At 47.0% G+C, this 15192-nt stretch overlaps 1 protein-coding gene and 1 pseudogene across 1 annotated transcript; one reads left to right on the forward strand and one right to left on the reverse strand.

Annotated features, from left to right (window-relative positions):
* Positions 1-4286: 4286 nt before the first annotated feature.
* Positions 4287-6840, reverse strand: LOC136520684 (uncharacterized). The gene is made up of 2 exons (XM_066514312.1): positions 6702-6840; positions 4287-6641 (listed from the first exon to the last, which is right to left on the reverse strand). Exons 1-2 carry the CDS (start codon positions 6838-6840, stop codon positions 4327-4329), a joined length of 2454 nt encoding a protein of 817 aa, XP_066370409.1. The 3' UTR covers positions 4287-4326.
* A 1069-nt stretch (positions 6841-7909) lies between these two features.
* LOC136521424 (bZIP transcription factor 50-like) lies at positions 7910-9645 on the forward strand (annotated as a pseudogene).
* The last annotated feature ends 5547 nt before the right edge of the window (positions 9646-15192 follow it).

Below are 15192 nucleotides of genomic sequence, written 5' to 3' on the forward strand. Positions count from 1 at the left end.
TCAGCGGCCTCAGATCAATTATGGTCCAATGAGCATTAGGGATGAGGAGCGCCAAAGGAACTTGAACTTAATTTACAACTACAATGATATAGAGTGTGTGAACATGCTTAGAATGAGAAGGGCACCCTTTTTTAGTTTGTGCAACTTGCTTAGGGAGAAGAAGCTACTTGCTGACAACATAAATTCTTGTGTTGAAGAGCAAGTTGCAATGTTTCTCCATATTGTTGGTCATAACCAACGATTTAGAGTTGTAAAGCAAAATTGGAGAAGGTCTATAGAGACAGTCCACCGCCATTTTAAAGACGTGTTGTATGCTATTGGTGAGCTTAGACAAGAGATGATTAGACCTCCAAGCAATGAGACACCAGTAAAGATTAGCAACAGCCATAGATGGTATCCTTACTTTAAGGTAAAAAAAACCTGTCATATAGCTGCTAGGATATTGTTGCATTAGCTCATGTCAATTTACTATGCAATTTTGGATGCCATGTAGGACTGCATTGGGGCCATTGATGGGACTCATGTATTTGCCAAAGTTCCAGCTGGTGGATGTGTAGTGGGTTGACCTTCTCTTTTGTGCAGTTGATCTGATCCTGCATAGCTTACTTACTAACACTAACATATAGTTAGTGTCTTAGATAACCCTGCACCTACAACCTAGATCAACCTAGTGGTGGCAATCTGACCATGAGTCCATTGCTAATGGTGTGAACCTTGTGGTTCTGAACTTGATATGGGCACCAGCCTGTGCCTGTGATTTGCACAATTTCATTCTGAGCACTTGCCTTATTGCCTGTGATTTTTGTTTTCTTATATCTGAGCACATGTCCATTGCCTGTGATGCTTGTTTTCTTATATCTAAGCACATGTCCATTGCCTGTGATGTTTGTTTTCTTATATCTAAGCACATGTCCATTGCCTGTGATGCTTGTTTTCTTATACCTGAGTCTGCATTCTTTACCTAGCTGGTGCATCTCTTTTTGCCTGTGTTGACATTGATGTGAACTTGATGATCTGAGAACTAATCTGATCTTGTTTGCCAATGATGTGACCATTTCAATATGAGCTTTTGTCTAATGCCAATGATGACGTTTTTTAAAACTAAGCACATGCCTTGTGCCAATGATGAGGTTTTTTTATATATACTGAGCACATGCCTTATGCCAATGATGCTTTGGTTTATTATACTGAGCACATGCCTTATGTCATTGATGAACTTTAATTTTTTGTTTGTCATTCCATGGTCTAAAAGCTGAAGAAAAAATGAAGCCGATGGCGTGTTCGTAGTGGAGCATGCGGTATGCATTGCAAAGAAGGATGTAATATTCATTGCAAACAAAGTGTTGTAGCAAAATGATGTAATTTTTAGTGGAGGGTGTAATAATATTAGTCCGGGCTTTAGTAATTTTAATTTAGCTTTCCAAAATGATGTAATGTTCATTGCAAACAAAGTGTTGTAGCAAACTTTGGACTTGCTAGTGGTAATCTTACCACTAAATCAAAGTGGTAACTCCACCGGCTTCTATGCGGGCAACCAAACATGGTTCCTGCATCCTCTTGATTTGAATCCGATACAGGTTCAGGAAACCAAACACCGGCTGCATGGGACCAGGCTGCTGGGAGCCAGCCAACCAAACAACCACCCCTTGCATGCGCTCAACCTGGCCAAAGGGGGCCTGGCTGGCTGATGCGAGCTAGGCTGGGCTGGGAAATGAACCAAACACGCCCTTACTGATCGACGATATGGTCGTTGTGGCACTGTTTCTACCTTGTCGAAGGTAGATATTCATCCTGTTTTTTACACCACTTCAGCTTCAGTGAAGGAATTGTTTTTCAGCACTACTTCAGCAGCGAAGGAATAGTGTTTTTCTCTTATAACAAATCAGTATCAACAGCAGCTAAATTTGAGCGAAACGAACAAGGCCAACAAATCAGCATCAGCGGCAGTCAAATTTTAGTGAAATGAACAGGGCCATTTTATATTAAGAAAAAAGATGAGTATTGGAGCAGCTCTCTAAATGAGAAGAACGTGAGTGTGAGCAACCGGCCATCACAACGCCTATGAACAAAGAAGTGAAAATATCAAATACAATGTTCTTGATCTAAGATTAGCATTAATGCAACAAAACAACACACAGGATTACCAAGTTAGCTCTTAAAATCTGCAGTGCAGGGAATGTGAGGCTTGACTTGCAGACCGTGTTGTGCACATATACTGTTATGCCTAGGTCATTCTCAATTAGATTAGATTGAACAAAATAAAATATCCCCATTCAACAAGGTAGAAAACAGTGCCACAATGATCGTACCATCGTCGACCATTGCACGGGAGTGTCAACGGAAATACTTGGATGCAGACGTCCGTCCCCTTGCGTCGGTCCAGACTTGGCTTCCACTCCGCCTCGCCCGTCTCTCTATCTCTCCACTCTGTCTCACCCTCCCCATCAGGTCTCTCATGTCCGCTAGAAGAAGCAGAGGCTGGCGCCGCCACCATTGCTTCCTTCCTCCATCCAAGCCGACCATGTCGTCTCCTCCCTCAGTTCGCGCAGTGCCTCCACGGCTCTTCCTCAACCCAGCGTTGTCAGGATGCATCGCCGCCACGGGCCGCCGCCGCTGCCCCAACAGATGGCGGCTCAGCGCAGGTACCGGGCACCTCAGGTCATCTCCAGTCGAGCCGAGGGGCACCTATGAGCGTGGCCAGTACTGGTGGTGCTCGCACGCCGCCGGCTCCCACCCTGACGCCCCGAATTGAACGGCCTTGTTCGCTCCCCATATGTTGCAAATGTATGTTTCAATTGTTGCAGATGTTTTAGAGGTATGTTGCAAGTGTTTTCGTATAGATGTTGCAAAAGTAGATCGAGATATTGCATATATTGCAATGGCTATACACGTATGTTGCAAGCATCTGTTTCAAATGTTTCATCTGTTTTTTCAGACGTATGTTGCAAGTGTTTTTATTTGATGTTGCGTATGTTCACATGTATGTTTGCAAGTGTTTTTTTAGGATGTTGCATATGTATTGCAATAGCTTTTTCAAGTGTTTTTAGGTGTTTTTACAAATGTTTCAGACGTATGTTTTAAATGTTTTATCTTTCTTCAGACCCATGTTGAAAAGTTTTATCTATATGTTTCAAAAGTTGATCGACAGTAGTATATGTTGCAATGTGACTCACCTGCCACAGCCCCTGCTGCAGCTGCAGGGGTGTCGTGCATACGTGTGGGAAGCGGAGTGGTGGAACAGTGCGCGGCTACGAGCATGGGAGGCGGCGTGGGCAGTCCCCGCTGGGCACGGACGTGCAGCAGCCGCAGGCCTTCGGGCGTCCGTCTGGATCGTGTGGGCGTTAGTACTGCCCGATTATCAAAGGACACCTACCATCGCCGGGATTGGCAGACCTAGAACTAGGGCAACTAGGGCCTTGGCCCTAGTCGTGGCCCAAGTTGCTAGGGAGTGAGTAGGTCTTCAGTATATTTTGGCCTAGCCCATCAGACATCAGCGTCCAAAAGGCAGGGAATAGGGCAGTGCCGGTCCTGAGTTGCGAGTTCGCGACCCTAGCGGCCTCGCCTCCTCACTCGCGTTCAGGCTTTGGTAGAGTCACGCCGCTCTGCCGCCTGATCCGCCTCCGCGCCATCGCCCGCTGCTGCCCCTTGTTCGCTCGCCCCCTCTGTCCTCTGATCTGCACTCTGCGCACCGTAGGTGACCGCCCCGGCCCACAGCACCTCGGCCCTGCTCGGCTACCAGCCGGCCATAGGCTGCTGCCCGCTGGGATCTTCAATGTGGTGCATGACCAAGTTATTGTTGAATTAAATAATTGGTTTGCTGAAAGTTCTACCTAGTTGTTGAGATGCACTACATGTTTAGATCACGGAATTCCTTTGACAAACTAATTGAACTTGATGAGATTTATTTAGAATTCTACTTGATGAGATTTATGATATGATCATGATCAGCTTCTGCACCAACTTCATTCGGATTTTGGCCGTTAAATTTGGCCTAGTCTTAGCCAAATTCTGGGTCCGCCGCTGATCGCCGGTGCTTCCAAACATGGTTGATGGTGCTGCCAAATTTGGCCGTGCTGAGTGATTCGTTCGAGTTGATGATGAGCCTCTGACGGTCGGATGCCCGGTGATGCAGTGGCGGACCCAGGATTTGAAACCAGGGTAGTCTTAGTCAAAAAATTTCATGTGCAACACGACAAAATTCAAAGAAAAAGTTCGGTAAAATGCTTATAAATTAACCAAATTGAGATAATACAATTGAAAGGTTCAAAACTTATAGATTATACATAAGATAAGGTCTTACATAAATAAGAGATTACAATACAAGTTCTAGTTCAAGGCTTTTGCTTTGCGCTTTCTCATTGCCATGAAAGCATGAACTATGCCATCCTCGCTTACAGTGGAGAATATATCACGCTCAATAAAGGTAACCAAACAATCGTTCAATAACCTATCACTCATACTATTTCTCAACTTATTCTTCACTAAACACAATGCAGAGAATACTCTTTCAACACTTGCTGTCGCCACTGGTAAGATCAATGCTAATTTAAGGAGTAAGTATACCAAACCATAAAATTCATGTTTCTTAGTGTCAACAAGCTTGTTAGAGAGCTCACCGAGGTTGTTCAGTCCTTTAAATCTATCATCCATTCTCACATCTTCAATATATGTGCCAAGTTGAATTTCAAGTGTCCTCAAAGCAGAACTTGGAAAATCTTTGGGATAAAAAGTTGCAAGCTTAAGGATTTTTTGAGCATCAAATGAGACAAATGAATTGGAGGGATTCAATGCTGACATACAAATAAGCAACTCCCTACTAACCTCATCAAACCGATTCTCAAGCTCTTGATGAATTCTATCAATAATACCAATAAACACTTCTCTTCTATAGTGATCATCAATTGTTTGTACTGGATAAAAGCGATGGGATCTTCCATGAGGCTCATATTTGCTATCCATTGCAGGAACATCAATAGAATATTCGATGCAAAATAATTTAACCTTTTCTAAGAAATCTTCCCACCCATTAGACCTCAATTGTTGGAACCTTCTCTTTGCCACACCAACAAGTGCCATTGCATTAACAATATCTTGGTCTCTCTTTTGCAAAGATTGAGACAACTCATTTGTGTACCCAAGAATCACAAGCATCAAGTGGGCATTGAAAACAAACTCAAATGACTCTAAAGTCAGAACCATAGCATGTATGTTTGGCCAATCATCTCTTTGTGTGGGATCCTTTCCAAGAGTTATGAGTACTTCCCGAATGGTAGAATACATGTCAATGATATGCAAAACAGTTCTATAATGAGAACCCCACCTAGTATCACTAGGCCTAGCCAATCCCATCTCTTGATTTAACCCACTTCCACTTTCTATTTCACCCAATTCAAGTGCTTTCTTCAATTTTCGTGCTCTAACATCTCGAAGCACATTATGGCATTTGCAAGAAACTCCAACAATATTCAGCAAGCGTGAAACTTGAGCAAAAAAAGTACTAGCCCCAACATCTCCCTTGGCAACAGCAACAAGCACTAATTGGAGTTGATGTGCAAAACAATGCACATAATAAGCAGAAGGAGACTCTTTCATTATCAGTGTTTTCAGCCCCTTAACCTCTCCTTTCATGTTACTAGCCCCATCATATCCTTGCCCACGACAAGAACTAAGACTCAAGTGATGACTAGTGAGTAAAGATTGAATAGCTGTTTTAAGTTCCAAAGAAGTGGTGCCACGAACATGAACTACTCCAAGAAACCTTTCACAAACACTTCCACGTTTATCAACATAACGCAAACAAACAGCCAGTTGTTCTTTATGTGATATATCACTACATTCATCAGCTAGAATTGCATAGTAGTCATCCCCAAGTTCTTCAAGTATGTATCTAGTGGTTTCCTCAGAGCAACATCTAATAATTTGCTTTTGTATGCGAGGGGAGGTCAAAATGCAATTACCTGGGGCATTTTTCAGAACCACTTTGCGCACCTCTTCATTATTTCCTACAAGCCAATTCAAGAGTTCAAGGAAGTTTCCTCTGTTGTTAGATTCTTCAGTTTCATCATGCCCACGACAAGCCAATCCTTGATGCAGAAGGAATCTCAAACATCTAAGTGAATAAGTCAACCTAGCCTTGTAATCAACTCGATCCTTTTCTGACACCTTCTCAATGATGGTATCAATTTTTGTACCCTTTTTCACAAATAAGCTGTATTTCTCTTGAGCAAACTTGTGTAAAGTTGAAGACTCATGTTTGTCAAGTGATATAGTTCCCATATTCCAATTATGCCAACCATCCGTAATAAATTTTCCACTTTCCTTACCAAACAAATAACAATAGAAGCAATATGCTGCATCCTTCTCTACACTATATTCAATCCAATGGTACTTATGAAACCAAACAAAACTAAAGCGGCGATCTTTGCCATAGATTTTTCTGGATGGATAATTATAGGCATAAAGATGACAGGGGCCTTTTACAATGTACCTTCTTCTGATAGAATCTTGTTCATTCACATCAAAGGTTGAAATAGGACTCCTTAGGCCCGGGTCATGCTTAAGGGAATCAACATCAGCAGTTGTAGGCGGTTCTTCTTCCTCTTCTTCTTCAACTTCATGTGACCCATTATCTCCAGTAGGATCTGTGTCTGTATCTGTTACTCTAGGTGTTTCTGTCTCTTCATCCACAACTACGATAGCACTTTCATCACTCACAATTAGAGGATCTTCTACAACAGGAATAGACAACTCTTCATCAACAGCTGGAATTGGTGGAGCACAAGTTGCAACTTTTTTTGCCTCATGCTTCTGGAAAAGAAATGCTATATTTGATTTCTTCATGCCTCAACTTCCTGAAAAATTACAACAATTTCCATTCAATTCTAGGCTCACAAGAATTCTATGCTCCGATTTCATTCACAAGAACAAATCCCTAACCAAATTCACAAGAACTCATCAGGCAGGCAGGCAGCAGTGCGTCCAGGAGACCAGGCCAGGGGACCGGGGAAGGGCGGACGGCCGCTGCCGCGCTGGCGTAGCCAGCTGCCTGCTGTGCAGTGCTGGACTGCTGGCCGGCGTTGGCTGGCGCTGCCGCGCTGGCCGCTGGACTGCTGGCCCTGGCCGGCGAGGCCACTAGGGAAGGGATCTGGCGGAGGCGGAGCGCCGGAGCGGAGTGGCTGGACGCCTGGACGGCCGCTGGGCGCTGGCAGGTGGCAGCAGGGCGGGGCGGCGGGGTGGGGGCGCCGGGGCGGCTCCGCGGCTGGCTCCTCGCCTCCTCGGTCGCGTCACTGCTGGCCGGCGAGGCCACCACGGATCTGGCGGAGGCGGAGGCGCGGAGCGGAGTGGCTGGAGCCTAGAGCCTGGAGGCTGGAGCTGCCGCACTGGGCTCTGGCAGGGCAGGCCGGCAGGGTGGGGGGCTGGGGGCGCCGGGGCGGCGCCGTGGCGGGCTCCTCGAGTCCTCGGTCGCCGGTCGCGGGCCTGACTCGCGAGCGTCAGCCGCCAAGAGGGAAGGGAGCGGAGTCGCGGACGCGGAGACGGCTTCGCTCGGCCGCTCGCGGTCTTGACCGGGAGAAAGAGGAGCAATGGACCAAATTTTCATAGGCTGCAAGAAGTACTAAAAAAATTTTAGGCCAAATTCCAGGATAGTCCTGGGCCTAGCTGGACTAGGCCCGCCAATGCGGTGATGTGGTACAGAGAACTCGCCGGCTGCGGCGCACAAGAGCACCAGCGACGGGCAGTACTCCTCCCCTGGAGTGGAGTGAGCTCACAGTTCGCAAAGCAAGACGACGGTCCCGGGAGTTGACGTGGTAGATCTCGCCTCTCCCATTGGCCAGGCCACGGCACCACCCCGTGTGGGCCCCCACCCGCTAGACTGCCAAGAACCTTCCTCTCCTTCCTCGCGAAGCAAGACTTCCGAGCGATAGAGAGCCCGCTATAAAACCGCACGGCTGCGACCAGCACGACAAAATATCTCGCCGTCCGTCCCCATGGACATCGACCTCTTCCCCGACATCGACCTTGACGCCCTCCTCGCCTCCTTCTCCGGCGAACCCGCCGCCGTCTCCGACCTCATCGTCCCGTCCCCGCCTCCGCCGGCGCCGGCGACGGCGCACGATGCGGAAGCGGGGTCGCCGGAGTCGGTGACCTCCCGGGCGAGCCCGCCCGGGGAGGTGGCGCTCTCGGAGATCGAGAGGTTCCTGATGCAGGAGGGGGAGGCGGAGTTGACCGGCGAGGTCGAGGGGATCAGCGTGGATCAGTTCTTCGACGCGCTGTACGACGGCGGGGAGGGGAAATGATGAGGGCGAGGCGGGGGCAAGCACGGATGCGGACTCCGGCAGGGACGAGGTGGTGGAAGTCGTGACGCCAGAGGCGGAGACGGTGGAGGTGGATGGCGATGATCCCGTCAGCAAGAAGAAGAGGAGGTATGCTGATTCTGTTGTGTTAGTGCAGGACGTGTGAAAACTCTTTCCCCTTCGTTTAAGAAATTGAGGGGAGATTTATGTGATCATGCTTGCTAGTGAAATTTAGGACCTACATGGCAGTTAGGGATGGACCATATGCCTAGGTTTGGGTGGATTATTGCTTAGGTTGTATGCAGAAATCGTGTTCCATCCGATTCATAATGTTTGGTATTTAGTGTAAACTCTATCGAATGAAAGAAATGTCTGCGAGTGATAACTAGGAGATTCGAATTCGTAATCGTAAATTGCAAAAACTAGGAAGAGTATTTGCAAGGATATTTAGAAGATAAGCATATGCACAAGTGATTACCTTGGTTGCACTGTGAACTGCTAGAAATTTGGTCAGCAGATGGGAAGAATCTGATTCATGAATTCAAGATGCTTTTTTTTGTTCTTTTACATTTTGCTTCTAAAGTCTAATTAGGCAATTTTATCTCCTGTATAAAAACAACCTGCCTTGTGAATTTATCAGGCAAATGAGGAACAGAGATTCCGCAATGAAATCCAGGGAGAGGAAGAAGTCGTACATAAAGGACTTGGAGACGAAGAGCAAGTATTTGGAGGCAGAGTGCCGCCGCCTCAGCTACGCACTTCAGTGCTATGCAGCTGAGAACATGGCACTGCGCCAGAGTTTGTTGAAGGATAGGCCTGTTAGGTGCTCCCACAGCCATGCAGGAGTCTGCCGTACTCACGGGTAAGCCATATCATCCTTCCTCTAATCTTATCCATTCCCTGAAATTAGATGAATCGATTTGTTTACCATCAATCAGTCCTCTCTGTGTCTTGAACCATGGTTATGATGATCAGTCATAAATTACCAAGCAAGTGACAAATCAAAAGCACAAGGGAAACCGGATTTTTGGTAGAATCTTGCAGTCGTGATGCTAAGACAATTGTCTTTTATTTGCAGAAACCCTGCCGCTGGTTTCCCTGCTTTGGCTGGTGAGCATCGTCTGCCTGTTCCTGATGCCCGTTCTGCCCAACCGAAGTCCAGCTGCTCCAAGCAGCGGCGGAAGAGATCTCGTGGTGGCAGCCGGAAAGACAAGCAGTGAAACCCCAGAGATACCGGAACTCATCCTCCATGGAAAGCGTTGCAAGAGCACGAGGGCGAAGTTTAAGCTATATAATTTATCATTTCATGCAGTAGCTGCTTGCTAGTTTGGAACTTTATCAGCCGTACAGATTCGGCGAAAGTTAACAGAAATCAAATCAGCATCAACCGTTTTTTCAGACAGCCGAACGCCCCCTTGCAAGCTTACCTGTAGTAGTGTACTTGCAATTGCAAATCTAGCGTGCCCGCTATGCGCCTATCATGCAGAGAAGCCTGTCGATATCCATGGAGTAGTACCTTTTATCTCTTTTTATTTTTTGTTTGTTTAATAGCTCCTGTGCTATCCAGTAATAGTTTTCAAATCTGGGTTTTGTGTTATTTTCTATTTCGTCACCTTGTTTCTAGTTGCTCCTGATATAAAGTTCCTTTGCTCGAAAATCTTTGGAAGTATATGGTATGATCTATGATGTACTCCTACCAATAAAATTGAGACGTGAATGGATCTTTTGAGATTTTTGTTTCATGCAAGGATGGCAAAAGCTTTGCCTTAATTTTCTTTTTTTTTTTGACAAATACTCGGTGAGCTTTATTGATAGAGAGATATTACATCGTTCTCAAAACTCAAGAATAAAACTAGGTGGCTCGTCATCCCAATTACAATTAAGTTTCGTCTGCATGCCTAGCCTAGCCAGCTCGTGCACCCTCTTGTTCGCTTCTCTGCTGCAATGCTCGATGGAGATCATCTGAAACCCGCTTCAAACAATATTACACTCATCATACACAGTAGCTGCTGAATTTACCGAGAATCCTCCGTTTGCCATTGTTTCCACCACTTCCATGTAGTCAGATAGGACAATCAGTCGGTTGCAACCTGCATGTTGTGCTAGCAACAACCCTTCCTTCAATGCAAAAGCTTCCGCCATGGGAGCGCCCACCAGATAGGGGAGAAAAGTATGTGAAGCTGCTATCGTTCCCCCCGTCCAATCTCTTATAATAACACCAGTGTTGTCGTCCCTGTTCCTTCATCAAAGGAGGCATCAATATTAACTTTAACAAACTCCTCCGGAGGTTTTTGCCAGCCCTGTCGTTCTTTGGTGCCCTTTATAGTCATCATCTTGTAATTCTTTGTTAGGGTAGCAATAAACAAGCCCGATCTTGATGGTCGCCGAATGTTCTCACCATGCACAAGCTTGCGTCTCTCCCACTAGAGATACCAGCCGCCCGTAAGAATAAGCTCTGAAAATCCGACACCAAGATGATCTACAATCTCCCCCCTTCTGAGCACTTCCTCAATAATTATTCACCCAGGCCGATCAGTGCCAACAACCTCTAAAATTTTCTCCCAAACTCCTAACACAGCCTTTGCTCAGTCAAAGGTAAAAATCACATGTTTGATATTTTCAGCACCATTTTTGCAAATCGGTCACCCACCAATGTTGCTGATGTGGCGATTAGCTAGGACAGCCATACATGGAATGAAACCATGCAGTGCTCTCCATCCAAAAATCTTGATTTTACCAGGCAGGTCCAATTTCCATAAACGTTTTCATGCTTGGCTTCTACTCGCACTAGTTGCCTGCAAAGTGTGAATTCTTGGACCATACTTACTTTCCCATTGGCAGTGGTAAGCTGACTTCACAGAGAACATCCCATTCCTATTATAGTGCCATGCCACGCAATCTTCTCTCCCCAAGGTGAGTGAAATCTGCAAAATCCGATTTACATCAAGTGGCCAGAAAATTGACTTCACCAAATCGACGTCCCATGTTGCATCCACAGGTTGATGTAGGCGAAAAAACAAATGCAGCTCAAAAAGCACCAAAGGAAGAAATAGGGGCGACTTCAATTAGGTTCAAAAGAAATACCAAAACAAGACAGGAGATTCCTCACAACTCCAAAACAAAAGCAAAACATAAAATCTAATACGTGACCTGTCGTGCCGGAGCGCAACGTAGGCCCACCCATAGCGCGATGCAGGTCCTCCCCCACCCCACCCTCACAGCAGGCGTGCCGACGTCGGAGACAGAGACCTCGCCAAAGTTAGGGTTCTGGCATCTCTTGCTCCCACTCTCTCTCTCTCTCTCTCCTCCTCCTCCTCCTCCTCCTCCTTCTTCTTCTTCTTCTTGAGAAACTTGGTGTAGCTATCCAAGCAATATTCAGTAGGTTTGCTTTAACTCGTCCAAGCAATATTCAGTAGGTCTTTCTTATCTACTAAAATATGGCTCGAGAGTGTAAGGATCTACCCTCTCCCCAGGAACCGACCATTTGGAGTGGGATCTACCTACCAGCCTGGCTGGGTATCACGAACGGGGAAGAGGAACCTTGTCTTCTATCTCTTCGGATTGGGATCGGCGGAGGACCTCTCTCTCGGAAAGGAAGCACTCGACGAATAGCCATCGCCCAATTAACGAAAGCAATTCTTTTCCTATTGTCTATCCAAGTGATCATTCTTTTCAAATTCATGTGTTTTCCAATCCTTTGTTTTGCAACTATATATTCTTAATCAGTTCTTATGTTTTTTATTAGAATTGCTAAACAACACTCGATCGTTTCTTTTCCTCTCCACACTTGATTTCCAACAACCGTGCCCGCAGCTAGGGTTCCGGCAAGGAACTCGCTAGCGTCGAAGACGATGAGCTCGCTGGTGTCGGGTAAGTTCAGTGCGAGCTCTCTACAGCTTCTCTTCCTCTTCTTCTCCGAGTTTGGTAGGCATAGGAGGTTTCAGGGATGGTAGGGCGGCCAGGCGGTTTCTAGCGGCGATGGAGGCAGACAGGCCAGGTCGGGGCAGGGGCGCAATGGCTGAAGCTTGCCGCAGAAGCCAGAGATCGGGGAGGGGAAGAAGAAGGCAGTGCGGGACAGTGGTCGGCGACGGGGGCGAGGAGGAAGATGAATAGTGAAGAGGAAAGAATTGAATGCCAATCCCTCGGTTATTGGATAGACAATTCCTTTTTTTATCGGTAATGCTAGGTATAGGGCGTCCGTTCTGCCTAGATGGTGCCAATGGTGGGCCACAATGTAGGCCCAACAACCACATCTCGTCTGCTCATCCACTCGCTTACTTGCCCCCAACTGTTCTAAAAAAGGAAAACTCAACTCACAGCAGCGCCGCGATAGCTCTCCTTGACCGTGCTCCGCTACAGCCGCCTCGGCAACAGCACTCTCCATTGCACTTCCCTCTCCACCGTGCCTCCCTCTCTATCGCACCTCCGCTCTGCCGGCCAGCATCTCCTCCACGCCAAAGCATGGCAGCCCATCTTCCTCCCTCTCCACCGCATCTCCCTGCCAGTCGTGTGCTTCTCTAGCGCGTGGATGCCCCGTAGCCTTCTCCACTGGACCTGCCGCAACCTTCTCCTCTAGAGCAGCGAGCTCTGTGCCATCGACGAGCTCTACACCGGTGAACTCCACATGCCAATGAGCCTCCATTCCTGAGTAGCAAGAAGATGTACTGAAAGCGCGTGTTGCAAATATATGTTTCAAGTGTTTCAGATGTTTCAGAGGTATGTTGCAAGTGTTCATATGGATGTTGCAAAAGTAGATCGGGATGTTGCATATGCTCAAGTGTTTCAGAGGCATGTTGCAAGCGTTTATTCAAAGTGTTTCATCTGTTTTAGATGTATGATGTAAGCTTTAGTTTTTTATCTAGATGTTGCATATGTTTTACACATATGAATGTTTCAGTTGTTTCATTTTTATGTTGCAGTAAGTGTTTTCATGTTGCAAGTGTATTATCTGGATGTTGCATATGTTTCACACATATGTTGCAAGTGTATGTTCCAAATGATTCATCTGCTTTAGACTTGTGTTGCATTCAAGTATTTTTCATGTTGCAAGTGTTTCGTGTTTCAGAGGTATGTTCAGAGAGTCATGGGGCTCGGCCTGGGCATTAAGGGAAGGGGCGTGGTGAGCTGCGGGCCTTCAGATGGGGCGCACGACGCGCCTGGGGTCCTGCGAACAGGGCGTGCTCATCCTCATCCAAGCTCCTAGGTCCCACCCACATAGAGAGAGGAGGGGGTTTGGGGGAAGGAGTGGCGGGCGCAGTCGGGGTGCGCGTGCGCAGCGGGGTGAGGCGAACGGGAGCGGGGCAAGGCAGATGGGGACGGACGTGCGTGGACAGCAGCGATACGACGCTACAACAGGCACGGGTGGAAGGACTGGGGCAGCAGCATGTGTGGGGAGTCTAGACGCGCTCATCTGCTCCAAACGTCCAGGCGCCAGTAAGCCCCCATTTTATTCCTATTTTAGCTTCCCTTTGTTGCAAAGGTGTCTTAAACTGAACCAAAAAGAGTTTGGAAGTACTCCTGCCAAATAAAATTAGGATTAAGTCTACTTTTGGCCCCTCAACTATAGGGTTCATCTAATTTTAACCCTCAACTACAAAATCATCTAGCGGTGATACCCCAACTGTCAAAACCGTTTACTTTTAGCACCTGGGAGTGAGCATGGCTGTTTTGTCCTATGTGGAGCGGGTTTGACCACGCCGTGTTGGTGTTGACCGCCACATAGGATGCCAACCTCCATCTCAGTGACATATGGGGCCCACCCACTCATCGCCTCCCTTCCCAATGAAGCCGCGCAGGCTACAGGACGCAGGCGCCTCAGCCAGTAAGATTTGGCTGTAGGCACCGGCCGCCGGGGGCAGCCAGCTATAGGCTTGAAGGTCGCCGTAGATTTTGAGAGGGAGGAGAGCGTCGACAAGGGCAGCGAAGGCGCGCGGCCAAGCCGCTACTACACGTGCACGCACAACCATGGCGGTGGAGGAGGCATCAATATCAACTTTAACAAACTCCTCCGGAGGTTTCTGCTAGCCCTGTCGTTCTTTGGTGCCCTTTATAGTCGCCATCTTGTAATTCTTTGTTAGGGTAGCAATAAACAAGCCCGATCTTGATGGTCGTTGAATGTTCTCACCATGCACAAGCTTGTGTCTCTCCCACCAGAGATACCAGCCGCTCGTAAGAGTAAGCTATGAAAATCCGACACCAAGATGATCTACAATCTCCCCCCTTCTGAGCACTTCCACAATAATTATTGACCCAGACCGATCAGTGCCAATGACCTCTAAAATTTTCTCCCAAACTCCTAACACAGCCTTTGCTCGGTCACAGGTAAAAATCACATGTTTGATATTTTCAGCACCATTTTTGCAAATCGGTCACCCACCAATGTTGCTAATGTGGCGATTAGCTTGGACAGCAATATATGGAATGAAACCATGCAGTGCTCTCCATCCAAAAATCTTGATTTTACCAAGCAGGTCCAATTTCCATAAGCGTTTCCATGCTTGGCTTCTACTCGCACCAGTTGCCTGCAAAGTGTGAATTCTTGGACCGTACTTACTTTCCCATTGGCAGTGGTAAGCTGACTTCATAGAGAACATCCCATTCCTATTATAGTGCCTTGCCATGTAGTCTTCTCTCCCCACGGTGAGTGAAATCTGCAAAATCCAATTTACATCAACTGGCCAGAAAATTGACTTCACCAAATCGACGTCCCATGTTGCATCCACAGGTTGATGTAGGCAAAAAAACAAATGCAGCTCAAAAGCACGAAAGGAAGGAATAGGGGCGACTTCAATTAGGTTCAAAAGAAATACCAAAACAAGACAGGAGATTCCTCACAACTCCAAAACAAAAGCAAAACGTAAAATCTAATACGTGACCTGTCATGCCAGAGCGCAACGTAGGC

The sequence above is a fragment of the Miscanthus floridulus genome, chromosome 18, assembly GCF_019320115.1.
Source record: "Miscanthus floridulus cultivar M001 chromosome 18, ASM1932011v1, whole genome shotgun sequence".
Lineage (NCBI taxonomy): Eukaryota > Viridiplantae > Streptophyta > Magnoliopsida > Poales > Poaceae > Miscanthus > Miscanthus floridulus.